Consider the following 13,499-nt stretch of genomic DNA (forward strand, 5'->3'; position numbering starts at 1 on the left):
AACTGTCTCTACTCCTCAAACATGTTTTAATTGTCCTCCAAACATAATGTTTGGAGGCCAATTGTCATCCACGTTTGACAGGAACTTCTAAAAACAGCCAGCAGCATTAATATAAGCACTCATCTGCTGAAAAAAGTTTTGTCTTCACCCCCCTCCCCCCTCTCTCATAGAGCTGTGTCACAAACACTAGCCTGCTAGCCTTATCACTGAAAAGCTGATGTACTGAAAATAAACAATCTGGCCCTGATAAGTTATCAGGGCCAGATTGTTTAATTTAAGTACATCAGCTTTTCATTATATTAGTCAGTGATAAATGATATCCTGTATAATTCTGTATAAATATTGTAAACCAAGCTGTGCATTTTGAAATCCACACAGCCCAGTCCTCCTCCTACCCTGACAGTAATCTGATCTTTAAGGGCGGACCATGTGTGAGTAGGAAAGTGTTCCGACCGGACATACTTCGAGGTTGAACCATTACTTCCGGCAAATCACTGGAAAGAGCGAAGGTGAACCGACCAGGGTTGGATTTGTTTTGAAAACACTACTTTTTTTTGTCAATTGAACCACGTAAGACAGAAGTATTTTCATCTTTGTGTTTTACGGGTGACCAAAAGAGAACGAGGATCTTTTGTGTTTCTAATTCCACACACATTTTAATTTTAATCCGGAAGGCTTGTTTATTTGACTAGATCTTATAGCCTTTAGCTTTTTTGAAGCTAACCGCTAGCTCGCTCAGCTGTTCGGCGGCGTGTGGTGTGCGGCACTTACAAGTTGACAAGGAGCGCCTTCTTTCAGCCGTCAACGATAAGGAGCGCCTTCAGCTGTACGACCCGAGGACCACCTGCATCTCGTCCCTCCTGTGTGTTTGTCTCCATGAGGGTCAAACATCTGTGTTTTCATGTGAGCGCTGGTGCCGTGTCGGTGTTTTAATGGGCGGGGGGTCGCATTGCTGTGGACACAGTAGGAGACACTTGTTGAGGAAGAAGCGGAAGTCCTGGCGGCTACGACCTGCATCAGGGCCACCGGCGCCATGGAGTCCCTGGCCGGGTACGTGTACAAGGCGGCCAGCGAGGGCAGGGTCCTGACCCTGGCCGCGCTCCTCCTCAACCACTCCCAGGCCGAGACCAAGTATCTGCTCGGCTATGTCACCCACCTGGCGGGGCAGAGGTCCACCCCTCTCATCATAGCGGCCAGGAACGGACACGACAAGGTGGTCCGGCTGCTGCTGGACCACTATAAGGTGGACACGGAGCAGACTGGCACGGTCAGATTCGACGGGTTAGTCTCACTCAATGTTCACACATTTTGGCAGTGTCATGCAAAATAGCTGATAGATGTGCAGCTAGTGCTACATAGGGGGTCCATTCATGGATTTGTCTGGTTCTGTGAAAATAACCCACCATAAAAAATCTACCTTTTAACGCTAGATATTAGAGTCTAATATCATAATGCCTATGCAGGTTGCAGGTTGTCAATAGTCTAATAATTAGGCTATTGACAAGGTGCAACCTGCATAGGCATACAGGGCAAACAGCGCAATGCAGAGCATATATTATGGCAGTAGTAGACTATAATGCCTGAGGTCTATGAATTTGATGTATCAGCACTTTTTGATACTGGTTGTGTATAACGTCTGCGAAGTAAATCTGGTTGTGCTGCACTTGTCACTCTGGATAATAAGAGTGTCACATGCCTAGACTTGACTTTACACTTTTAAATCACGATTGTGACTTAACTTCCTGTCCCTCCAGATATGTGATTGACGGGGCCACGGCCCTGTGGTGCGCGGCAGGGGCGGGGCACTTTGAGGTGGTGCGCATGCTCGTCAGTCACAGCGCCAATGTCAATCACACCACCATCACCAACTCCACCCCTCTGCGCGCCGCCTGCTTCGACGGGCGCCTGGACATCGTGCACTACCTGGTGGAGCACCAGGCGGACATCGGCATCACCAACAAGTACAGCAACACCTGTCTCATGATCGCATCCTACAAGGGCCACACCGAGGTGGTGAGCTTCCTGCTGGAACGAGGGGCTGACCCCAATGCCAAGGCCCACTGTGGAGCCACTGCGCTCCACTTTGCTGCCGAGGCAGGACACCTAGACATTGTCAAGGAGCTGGTTCGCTATGAGGCTGCAATGGTGGTCAATGGACATGGCATGACCCCACTCAAGGTTGTTATTTTTTATTATGAAATTTTAATTATATTATTGTACATCTACTAGAGTCGGTCCCACACATAACAGAGTATTTGGTATATTGTCTACTAAATTGGCAGCACTGTTTTTTGCAACAAAGATTTAGGAATGTTACTTTATCTCTTGTCTTCATCTCCTCTGCCATCCCTTCCTTCCTCTTCCTCTCCTGGTGTCCAGGTGGCAGCAGAGAGCTGTAAAGCAGATGTGGTGGAGTTACTCCTGGCTCACGCTGACTGTGACCCTTTGAGTCGTATCGAGGCATTGGAGCTTCTGGGGGCCTCCTTTGCCAACGACAGGGAGAACTACGACATCCTGAAGACCTACCACTACCTGTACCTGGCCATGCTGGAGCGCCACCGCAGCGCAGACAACGTCATCCCCAAAGAACCCCTGCCTCCCATCGAGGCATATGGGGGACGGTGCGAGTGCCGCACGCCCCGCGAGTTAGAGACCATAAGGGCGGATCGCGACGCACTCCACATGGAGGGACTGATGGTCCGGGAGAGAATCCTGGGCTCAGATAACGTGGACGTGTCGCACCCCATCATCTACCGTGGGGCCGTGTATGCAGACAACATGGAGTTTGAACAGTGCATCAAACTGTGGCTACATGCACTTCGCCTCAGGCAGAGAGGAAACCGCAACACACACAAGGACCTGCTGAGATTTGCTCAGGTACATGTTACATTTAAAAAGTGTCTTCTGGAGGTTGTTTTAACGATGACATTGGAACAAGTTCGTGTGTATGGGTTTTCACTCAAACGCAACGTTTAGTCAGATTTGATATTGTATTGAACTAGGCTGATGAGAGAGATTCCGTACATTCCGGCGTGTAGGTATTGACTTCCCTGATTGGCCAACCGGACCCATCGGCTTCAAGAATTGGCCAAGCTTTGCATCACGTAATACGTTTGCGCCACTACACAAATAGTTGTAGCGTGTACAACACCATTCGCATATGCTCATGAATGTCACAACACGACGTTATCAGTTTCTGTTGACATCAGGGTTCCCTGTATCTCCACATTTTATCGATCGGTTGTGTGGTAGACTAGTGACTACTGGCTACCGCACTGGGTACTCTTAGAATGGATACAGCAAGACATCTGACAGCAGGTACAATGGGTATTGCTTAACCGGGTGGGGCATGCATTCCCAACTTCCCGATTTACATAGTTCCCGACTTGCGTGCTCCCCGAGTAGGCCGATGCCTGGTCTAGTTTTATGTCAATACCGTGCAACATTACTTTAAACAGATACGTGTTATACTACCTGCCGCTATATTAGTGCACTTTTTACAGGAAACCCATCAAAGCATATTCATTTTCAAAGTGATCGGGATTTTGTGTATTTGACCCCATTGCACTGTCTGCATCAGCTGTCATAATTGTCAAATAGCATGCACTGCTTCTGGGCTGGGCATCGCAGTCGTCATATCATATTATTTTAGCTGCATTCACACTGAGCACTATAACGATAACTATAACTATATCGTTCACCATTGTATTATTATTTATAGTTGGTGTGAACTCTGCCATCCACTTGACATTTTTTAAACTATATTTTTATAGTTATAGTTTTAGTGCTCAGTGTGAACGGCCCTTTAAACAGTGTGAAACTCGCGTTAGTACATTTCCTCATGCAGTGCTGGTTGCGACCAGCCGTTGACGGCCACATTTGTGTTATTTGACGCTGACGCTGGAAATGAAAGCTAGTTGCATTCCACAATGAAAGGACAGCAAGGATTCAGGAGTATAGAGATACATACAATTGTTCCCATAGCCAAAGAGCCTCTTTGAAAGATGACTAGCTATGAGCTTCTTAAAGGTAAGACACATCCTGCTTCCATGATGGATGTGGGAACCACACAGCATAATGACACTCATGAGACTTTATATCTGAAATGACCAAAATTACATGTTTTGGTTAATAAGTGATCGAAAATTAAAGCAGTCCAGTAATATCTGCCTCACAATATCCTCATTGGATCGCACATGCCAAGGTTCTTGGCAAATAGGTAAAATAGCATTTTGAAATTGCCACTATACAGAGAATCCAGCTAAACAGTAGCCTACTGAACTATTCATTTAATGTACTTGGGACTGTGCACTGTGCAGCTGCATTATCTAAGAAAATATAAAGATTGCTGAAGTCAAATGATGTGTCTCCAGGTCTTCTCCCAGATGGTCCACCTGAAGGAACCGGTCCCGGCCTCGGCTGTGGAGCAAGTTCTGGGCTGCAGCGTCCTGGAGATTCAACGCAGCATGGAGCGGGTGGAGTCTGCTCCAGAGGCCGAACTCCCACAGGCCCTGGACAACTATGAGTCCAACATATTCACCTTCCTCTACCTGGCCTGCATCTCCACCAAGACATCCTGCGGCGAGGAGGAGCGCGCACGCCTCAACAAGCAGATCTACGACCTGGTCCGCCTCGACCCACGCTCCCGCCAAGGCTCCTCCCTGCTCCACCTGGCGACCAGCTCATCCACGCCCGTGGACGACTTCCACACCAACGACGTGTGCAGCTTCCCCAATGCGCCGGTCACCAAGCTCCTGCTGGACTGCGGCGCACAGGTCAACGCCGTTGACAGCGATGGCAACAGCCCGCTCCATGTCATCGTCCAGTACAACCGGCCTATCAGCGACTTCCTGACACTGCATGCCATCATCATCAGCCTGGTGGAGGCTGGCGCGCACACGGACATGGCCAACAAGCAGAGCAAGACGCCGCTGGACAAGAGCACCACGGGGGTCTCGGAGATCCTGCTGAAGACGCAGATGAAGATGAGCCTCAAGTGCCTGGCGGCACGCGCCGTCCGCAGACACCACATCACCTACCGAGACCAGATTCCCAAAACCCTGGAGGAGTTTGTCGAGTTCCACTGAAACATGTAACCCCCAACACACACACACACACACACAAAACGCACCTCTTAAAAAAACTCCACTCCCAGCCAGGATCGGAGAATACTAAGACTCCTAAAGAAAACAATGATAAACTTGCATCATCGTTCTTTTAAAAAAAGAGAAGATTTCTTGTTTTATTTTTAATTTTTCTAACAAATAAAAACGGTGCTGATGGTGGTGGGTGATCAATTGAACAGTTTTTGAACATATTTAGCATTTATATCTTTTTAAGTATGAATTGCTGAGTACCAGCAGCCTCAGTCAGCCGTCCTGTCCGTCTTCGTCTCTCCAACCTTAACAGAGAAATACTACGTTGTCCCTCAGCAGTGACCGTCTGATTAGTAAAACTTGAGAGTAATGTCCTCAAAGTTTGTATCATGTCACGCCAAAAGTATTGTTTTTCAGTTTTTAGATGATATTAAATTAAATTCAAAACCTAAGTCCTGACTGTTGACTTTTAAAATCTACAAAATATTGTTTTTAAGGGGAGGGGGGTGTTTGCATCCTTGTCAGTTTCACTCTGTGAAAAGTAACCTGCTAGTTCACTCTTCACACAGCTGAATGAGAATGACAGAGTTGTGACATCATTAGTAACTCTGGAAATGTTAGGTTTTTTTCCCCCTTCTGGAACCATGTCGTTATAGTTTTGTTTCTATGGCAACACCCCAAGACACACCAAGGCGTATTATATCTGAAAACAAAATTTGAAGAAGCTGCATGTCTGTTGAATCCAGGTTGGAAAGCACGTAAATGTGAAACAAACTTCTTCATATCCGGTTTGAGTTGACCTGCTGGGGAATGAGATTTAAATGACTGTGAATAGAAACCGGGTGGAACTTGATGGAAACTAATTCACCCCCAGGGTCAACCTAGGAGGACCTTAGAGTCACCGCGTGAGGACTCACCCCAGGGCGAGGTTATAAAGTGTAAAACACTAAAGAAGACTCGGCCAGCAGTGTCTCACAAAAATACTAGTCACTGCTGTTTTGTCTTTGTGTCCTACAAAGCGTACTTCTCTGAGCATGCCACAGAGCCTTTAGTAGTAATAGAAGATGAGTGGAGGCTCAGAGAATAGTCAGAGTGGGCGCTGTGTCTGCTGGTTCCTGATTGTCCCAGCTTACAGCTTTATGACGGGACGTTAGTCACCTGGTCCTTTTTTGTTACCTCATCTCTCTTTGTCTGAGACGATCATATGTGGCACAGTTCAGGAATTGTGAAGGCTGTGTTTGAGTGTGTGCATGTGCACGCGTGTGAGAGAAAACGGGATGTGTGAGTTTTACAGGTCTGAAATTGGCTTGAGAGAGACTGAGAATTGTTGAAAGGTTTGTGTTAGAGACAGACAGAAAGGAGAGGTATAATGTTAAAGGTGGTGTGATATTTATTTGTTAAAATAAGTGTTGAATAGCTCTATATACTCTGTTACAATAATTGCTATAGTGTATTATAGTGTTTTTTCAATTTCTCCCAGTCTCCAGTACTTTAGTAAACAGAAAATACATTTTCAGGTCAGGATACCAATTTATCCAATCGGGAGAAGCGAGAACTCATACCAGATACAGGATAAAAAAGTTCAATTGGAAGTGATGAAACAAACGAGAATTGTTGGGGCTGTAAAAGTGAACCCTGTTACTTAGCAAACACTGTAGCAGTGATTTGTATTGGAATATAGAGCTTTAACCTCAACAAATTTAAAAGAAAAACATCACACCACCTGTAAGAACACAGCCAGCCTCATTGTCTTCCATGTACCCTATGTGTGTTTCTCTAACCTGTGACATTTCACAGGTTATTTATTTATCACACGAAGCGCAGCAGCAGTTGTATTAATAAAGGAAACTGTCAACACAGACCAAATACACACGGAGAAGAACTTGCTGGACAACATTATCATACTTTTAATAGGAAATTTTATTTCAGAATATTTTGAGAGAAAAAAAGAAGTTTATTTAAAAGGGTATGCTTTATAAAGGTATATTGTGAATACTCGTCTGCAAAGCTAGGTGTGTGAGTTTAAATTTGTTTTATAAAAATAAACATTTGCTGGTTTAACATGTGCCTGTGACTTAATGCCAGATCTCACTTTGTTACAACAAAGTTGTCTGTCATTTTTACTCCCAAATCCTTAAGTATTTAGCCTTCGAGACTGGTTTAATCAATAATCAAGACAAAAACTAATCATATTCTTATCTCTACCTGTATGGTAATGCTCTGAAAAGCATGAATGTTTTGACAAAATGAAATCTGGCTATAATTATGTTCCCATGATGTCCATTTCGATCATGAAGGACGATGACCGTCAGCACATTTGCTTTAAGCTCACATCATACAGAGACACAGCACCAACTGTCTGTCCTAAAGAGACAAAACGGCACCTTAAACAGTGTCGCTTGTGGAAAATAACCTGATAACACATTGCGCTGTTAGCTTGAAGAATCAGACCAGCGACAGTGTTGTGTGACAGAGTACAAGTTAGGCTTTACTGAATGGACTAACTTCAGGTTATCTCCTGCCCTGGCACGTATATTGTTAGTACACTATATATAGTATATGCCTAATTTAAACCATACCTATATCAACAGTAGCTGCTCTCTAGAACAGACAGTTGGTGTTCTGTCTCTGTAGGACAGCATGTTCTTCAGTATTTTTAAAAGCAGATGGTTGGAGGTCTAACCTGATTAGAGGATTTCTGCCTTTTTTTGGAGGGGGGGGGGAGGTGATGTGCCATCCTGTGTGTCAGACTGATGACAGACAGCTGTGTGTTTATTTTATTTTTCATTTTTCATAACTGCTTCTGTATGGGAAGAAATGAACCCAAAGATTTTCACATCATTTCTTGTGTCTGACTGTCTATAGAAAATACTTTGTTCATTTCTGATGAATGACTCGTGTTCTATTAAAGAGCTTGTTTCCTAATGAAATGACGGACCTTTCTGTAAGTTTATTCACTTATTCTCTTACTGTATTAGTCTCCCTCTCATCCTTCCTACTGTCTGTCTCCCATACAGTCTCCCTCTCATCTTTCCTACTGTCTGTCTCTTCTACACTGTCCCCCTCTCAGCTTTCCTACTGTGTCTCTTCTACACTGTCCCCCTCAGCTTTCCTACTGTGTGTCCTACGCTGTCTCCCTCTCCACTGTCTCTATAGAGGCTATGCGCGTGACATCATCGTACCCGGAAGTTATGCGGGAACGCCTACTGAGTGGCAAAAAAATACGTTCTGGCCTTGACAGCCCATTCATCCAAACAGAAAAGTCCTGATTGTATTAAACAACGTTAAACTCACCGACATGGCAGCTGTACGGAAAGCTTGAATTATCCTCTTTCTATTTGCAAAGTTTGTTTCTTTAAAATCCACCGTTGACATGTTATGAGTTACTTTCTGTCAATAAATTCCGTGCAGGTGATTCTTTTTCTATGTGTCAGAGTTTGGAAGTGCTCGTTTTCAAAAACGCAACATCCTGCTGCCTCCTGCATTATGTGCAATTTAGAAACGGATGGTACGCAGGATCGTTGAGTGATTTCCAATGAGCACTTCACTCAATCTAGATGAGGGGGGTGTGCCCCGGTGGAAAAGTGATGCATGTGCATACTCTCTATTCTGAACAAAAGGCTAAGTATAATGGCTTTCCCTATTATCTGTCTACAGGCTAATATTAAGGGAAACAGACTACTCTCTTTAAAAACTATATCATGTTAATATAGAGTTGTGTAAAAACCAAGACTGAATGAGCCAGGAATAAGATTTTTAGTCTCAAATTACATTTGTCTGTAGTCTGGATTAGATTAAGGCATTTGTACTCCATACTTGGCCTTTGTCCCTCAGTGAAATCTCTCTTAATCCCTAATCTGAATTGAACATGAAGCAGAAGGTCAGCGTAGTCGTCCTGTCAGGTAATGTGTCAGAGACTAGAGTGCAGTAGAAAGAATTAAACCGTTTCAGTCTTCAACACAACACTGTCAAAGAGTACAGTACCATAATATATGAAATATGGGGCGTTAAAAGTCCAATATTCAATGGCATGTTTTATCGTCACATTTAGATGTAGGATTTAAAAAAAAATCAACATTGAATTGTCTCTATTGTGCAAGAAAGGAAAAAAACCAAGGCACTCTTCTGGTGAAAAAAGTTAAAAAGCCTTTATTGATGTGGCCATTTCATAATGAAATGTATTAAAGACTAGCTTAACCCAGTCAATCTTAAAGATGAAGCAAAAAATTAAGCAGAAACGCCATTAAAAGAAAATGCCTGAAGAATATTATTTTAACTCTGTTCCTTTTACAGAGCTGCATCCAAATCTAATGACCGTCAGCTCTGCTGTTTGAAGGATCAATTCACCACTAGACCCCAACATTTTTTATATCTTTTTTTATTTTAAAATTGATTTAAAATAAAGGCACACATTTATCAATTAAAAAACTAATCTCCCATATTTTATCACAATCTGTAGACTGTGGATAGCAGCATAGATAATAATGTACTTTACATTACTATATTAAACAGTATTAAAAGTAAAATTATATTGCTTTAACTTAATACAGATAATCCACTCTACTTATTATTTGTTCATCATTGACACTATTTAGAAATCGGAGGGAGAGTCAGACAGTCGGAAAGTAGAGAGAGAGAGAGACAGTGTAGGAGAGACAAACAACAGGAAGGCTGAGAGGGAGACAGTAGAGGAGAGTGGTTAGATTTGACTGAAGGCCAATAGACGGGTTTCCTGTTAGTAAACATGAGAGGATATGACCGCGCAGAGGAGGGGGAAGCCTATAGAGGGCGCCATTACCCGCAGCAGCTCTGGTCAAATGTCCATTCATAAAAGAAATGATCTTCACCGGGTTTAATGAAAGTAGATTAAATTATGCAGTTTGTAATACCTTGTTTACTCAATAAAAATGATTTGTCGGAAGTTGGATCTGTTTGTATATAATAGCAGCATTATGCCTATTATGCCTATAATAGCAGAATTATGGCTATCTAACTCCCGAACACAACAACAGAGTGAACGGCGCAACAATTCGTTTCCCCCGAGCATGCGCAGATTGCACATTCTGCTCTGTGATGACGTTGCGCGGAAATCCGTCTATAAGACTCTGTGTCTTGCCAAGAGACATTTATTATCATTTACAGTCCAGGTGTTTATCTGATGGCTTGAGTCAGTTAGCAGGGTTGGGCAGAAAATGTTGGTTGCTATGCGATTTGCACCAAGTTTGTAACAGTCAGCAATGTCGCCGCTCTCCAAACATGAACACACCCCTCCACCTCGTTTTTTCATTTTCTGTTTGTATTCAGTTTTTGACAGGTCTCACTTTGTGACAACAAATTTGTCTGTCATTTTTACTCCCAAATCAAGTACTTAGCCTTCTAGACTGGCTATTCTACAATTCACATAACTAGGATGGAAACATGGAGAACAGGTCTGTGTCACTGCTCCTCATCATAGTAGCGTTTTTTCATGGCTCTGTACTTCCTCAGGTAGTACAGAGCCTCGATCTCTTTGACGACAAACTCTCCACGGGCGATCATCTGTCTGATCTGTTCTGGGCTCCTCTCATCTTTGTTTTTGAGAAACGCTGCTCTCAGGCGCTCTCTGAAGTAATCTGCTCCTTTAGGGTACTCCCTGCCCAGGTAGAACAGCTACACAGTACGCACACACACACACACACACACACACACACACACACACACACACACACACACACACACACACACACACACACACACACACACACACACACACACACACACACACACACACGACAGGTTACACAGAAAGACAAATGGATAAGAGAGAAAGACATAAAGATCAGGTTCAGTTCCAGGAAGAAATGGCTTTATGTTAAAAGGATCCCTGGCTAATACGCCTTATATGCCTTAATACATTATAATTGCCCTCTATAACTAAAATTAAAATGCATATGCTAATAAAAACAACGTAATACTTCCTAAGGTCAATATGAGCATCAAAACAACAAATACTATACACTATACATACATACTATACATTCTATAGGGCTGGACCACGCATGGACAAATGATATCAACTTGCAACAGGCGTTGTTGTCCCCCATTAGTAAAAGATGCACTATTTCTAAAATAAATGAAATGAAATAAGGTGTTTTTATTTTAGAATTTTAGTTCAAGAGGGGGCAATTATAAAGTATTAAGGCTTATAACACGTATTAGCCAGGGATCCTTTTGAAAACAGAAAGAAAAGTATTATACTCTCTCTCGTGTAGAAGTATATACTGTGTGTATAATATATATACAAACAATTTTACTCACTTTTTCAATACAAACAAAACACAGTCAAGTAACAGTAGCAGAATGGTGGCCACTCACATGCACGTCCATTTTAAAGAGCAAATGTCATTACAATACGTGGTGTTTAGTCTGTATTCCCATACCATACCAGGCAGGTCTTCAATAAATTGTACTGATATGTATATAATGTACACCATCTGATTTGTGACATTTTCACATAAATGAAGTGTGACTGTGTGAGCGATAATCTGACACAAACTTACAGTTTTATAGAGTTTGACAACTTCACCTCTGAGCGGGTTGGACATGCTTACAGAGGATCGAGGTCCGTCTACTGGAACACAACAATCAGTCATATAATATATTAGCAGTGGTGGAAGTACTACTCACATTTTGTACTTAAGTAAAAGTACCAATACCACATTGTAGAAATACTCTGTTTACAAATAAAATTAAAAGTATTGGTATAAAAATGTACCTAAAGTAAAAGTACTCAATATGCAGAATATGTCCCATTTCACAAGTTTGCAAATGTATAAAATGCATACATTTGAAAATAGCAGATCTACAAGCTCACAATGGGTCGCATCGCGAGGCATTATGAGCTTGTAGATCGTCTATTTTCAAATGGACAAAAAGTATGAAGTGGTTGATGTATGTTTTGTAATAATCAAAATCTAAAAAGTAACTAGTAACTAAGTTTTCAAATAATTGTAGTGGAGTAAAAGTACAATATTGCCTCTGAGATGTAGTGCCAGAAGTAAAAGTACTGAAAATTGGAAATAGTACTCCAGTAAAGTAAATAATACCTCAAAATTGTACTTAAGTACAGTACTTGAGTACATATATATTTAGCTACTTTACACCACTGCAGACCTTTAGGCAGCATCAAACGAAACTACAGTAAAACCTTTCATTGTAATAATCGAATTAATCGCAAATAACATGCAAAAATGAGTTTGTGGCAAATTTAGGTCTACTACTTTGAAGACTTTGATTCAGTAACAAAACTACGATCTAGTTCTAGTAGCTGAGACAGTTCGTAAAGTTTAGTTAGATGACCTCTGAATGGACTTTGGTCCGTTTTCTTCTCTTCAGGATCAAATACAGGCTCAATTGGACAATATTATCTCACAGATGTATCGTTTAATCACTTGGTTGAGACGCATGACGAATACAGCGAGCTTCCAAGGTTAATGTTTACTTTTTAGATGTCACAACTTCCGGTGTCCCGTGAAACGTTACGTTCAACAGGACATCAGTTATGTCACACAACATACCAAGGATTCGTCAGTGATGTCACCACTAAAGCGTCGTCATACGGAAGTGCTTCAAAGTTTGCATCCCCATTTATCTACCTTCCTTGATTTTCTCCAATCAACCTTTTAACTCTATGCAACCGACCTATGCCATTTTTTTTAAATATTTCATATTTTACATTTTATTTTGTATTTATTTTATAAATGGGGGGCCACATACATTTCATTTTATAACATTTTAAATGTAATTTAAGGCCTAATATTTCTACAATAGCTAAATCAAATCATGTAGACTACTTTACATTATTTCTGAAAAGCATTTATTATTATATTCCAAAGCATACATGTATGCTTATGCATATATATATATATATTTTTTTTTTTACAATGATGAACCAGTGCTTGATCAAATAATATATACGTGACATTATTTTTTGGACTATTTTCCAAAGCATATGTATTCTTTTTTTTTACATTTTAGAAAAAATAGACAATTTAGCATTGCGGTGCCAACAATGTTTAGGTGCCCACTCGACCTGTATCCGTTCTCTCTGGCCTTCAAATCACACTTTCTGATACACCTGATAGAAATGTGTCCCTCCCTCCTCCCCCAAAACAACAAAAACAAAACACACACACACAAAATGCTACACGTGATCTTTGGAGTCGTGATGATGAACACGTATTATACTGTATCATTTTTATATTCTCTCAATACTAATTGGTTATAATTGCATTCCAATGTTAAAACAGAAGGGGAAAACTAATTTGGAACACATTATCTGATCTATCCCTAATATGAATGAATCAGTTATTGCAGGGCCTCTAAAACGCCAATGTGTAAAATGTAATTTAAAGTATTTATTTT

The 13,499-nt window shown here is 41.8% G+C and overlaps 2 protein-coding genes across 4 annotated transcripts; one reads left to right on the forward strand and one right to left on the reverse strand.

Annotated features, from left to right (window-relative positions):
* Positions 1-500: 500 nt before the first annotated feature.
* fem1b (fem-1 homolog b) lies at positions 501-8,027 on the forward strand. The gene is made up of 4 exons (XM_084060949.1): positions 501-1,281; positions 1,755-2,178; positions 2,380-2,877; positions 4,374-8,027. The coding sequence occupies exons 1-4, from the start codon at positions 1,034-1,036 to the stop codon at positions 5,085-5,087; spliced, it is 1,884 nt and encodes a 627-aa protein (XP_083917075.1). The 5' UTR covers positions 501-1,033; the 3' UTR covers positions 5,088-8,027.
* A 1,201-nt stretch (positions 8,028-9,228) lies between these two features.
* Positions 9,229-12,593, reverse strand: lyrm5b (LYR motif containing 5b). Of its 3 annotated transcripts, none has more exons than XM_084059686.1 (3): positions 12,435-12,593; positions 11,636-11,703; positions 9,229-10,745 (listed from the first exon to the last, which is right to left on the reverse strand). In XM_084059686.1, the coding sequence occupies exons 2-3, from the start codon at positions 11,678-11,680 to the stop codon at positions 10,533-10,535; spliced, it is 258 nt and encodes an 85-aa protein (XP_083915812.1). In that variant the 5' UTR covers positions 11,681-11,703; positions 12,435-12,593; the 3' UTR covers positions 9,229-10,532. The 3 variants fall into 3 exon arrangements, with proteins under 3 accessions (XP_083915812.1, XP_083915811.1, XP_083915810.1); XM_084059685.1 differs by having other exon boundaries at positions 11,636-11,706; XM_084059684.1 differs by having other exon boundaries at positions 11,636-11,706; positions 12,508-12,563.
* Between the last annotated feature and the right edge of the window lie 906 nt (positions 12,594-13,499).

The sequence above is a fragment of the Gymnoscopelus microlampas genome (genome assembly GCF_963454915.1).
Source record: "Gymnoscopelus microlampas genome assembly, chromosome: 6".
Taxonomy (NCBI): Eukaryota; Metazoa; Chordata; class Actinopteri; order Myctophiformes; family Myctophidae; genus Gymnoscopelus; species Gymnoscopelus microlampas.

Excerpts from the sequence above, each read along its gene's own strand:
- lyrm5b (XM_084059684.1), bottom strand. The coding sequence starts at position 12,541 with ATGCGTCTCAACCAAGTGATTAAACGATACATCT. Across the intron at positions 11,707-12,507 it reads AGTGATTAAACGATACATCT|TAGACGGACCTCGATCCTCT; the intron begins GTGAGATAATAT and ends GTTGTGTTCCAG. Across the intron at positions 10,746-11,635 it reads TTGTCAAACTCTATAAAACT|CTGTTCTACCTGGGCAGGGA; the intron begins GTAAGTTTGTGT and ends CGTACTGTGTAG.
- fem1b (XM_084060949.1), top strand. The coding sequence starts at position 1,034 with ATGGAGTCCCTGGCCGGGTACGTGTACAAGGCGGCCAGCGAGGGCAGG. Across the intron at positions 2,179-2,379 it reads ATGGCATGACCCCACTCAAG|GTGGCAGCAGAGAGCTGTAA; the intron begins GTTGTTATTTTT and ends CCTGGTGTCCAG. Across the intron at positions 2,878-4,373 it reads ACCTGCTGAGATTTGCTCAG|GTCTTCTCCCAGATGGTCCA; the intron begins GTACATGTTACA and ends ATGTGTCTCCAG.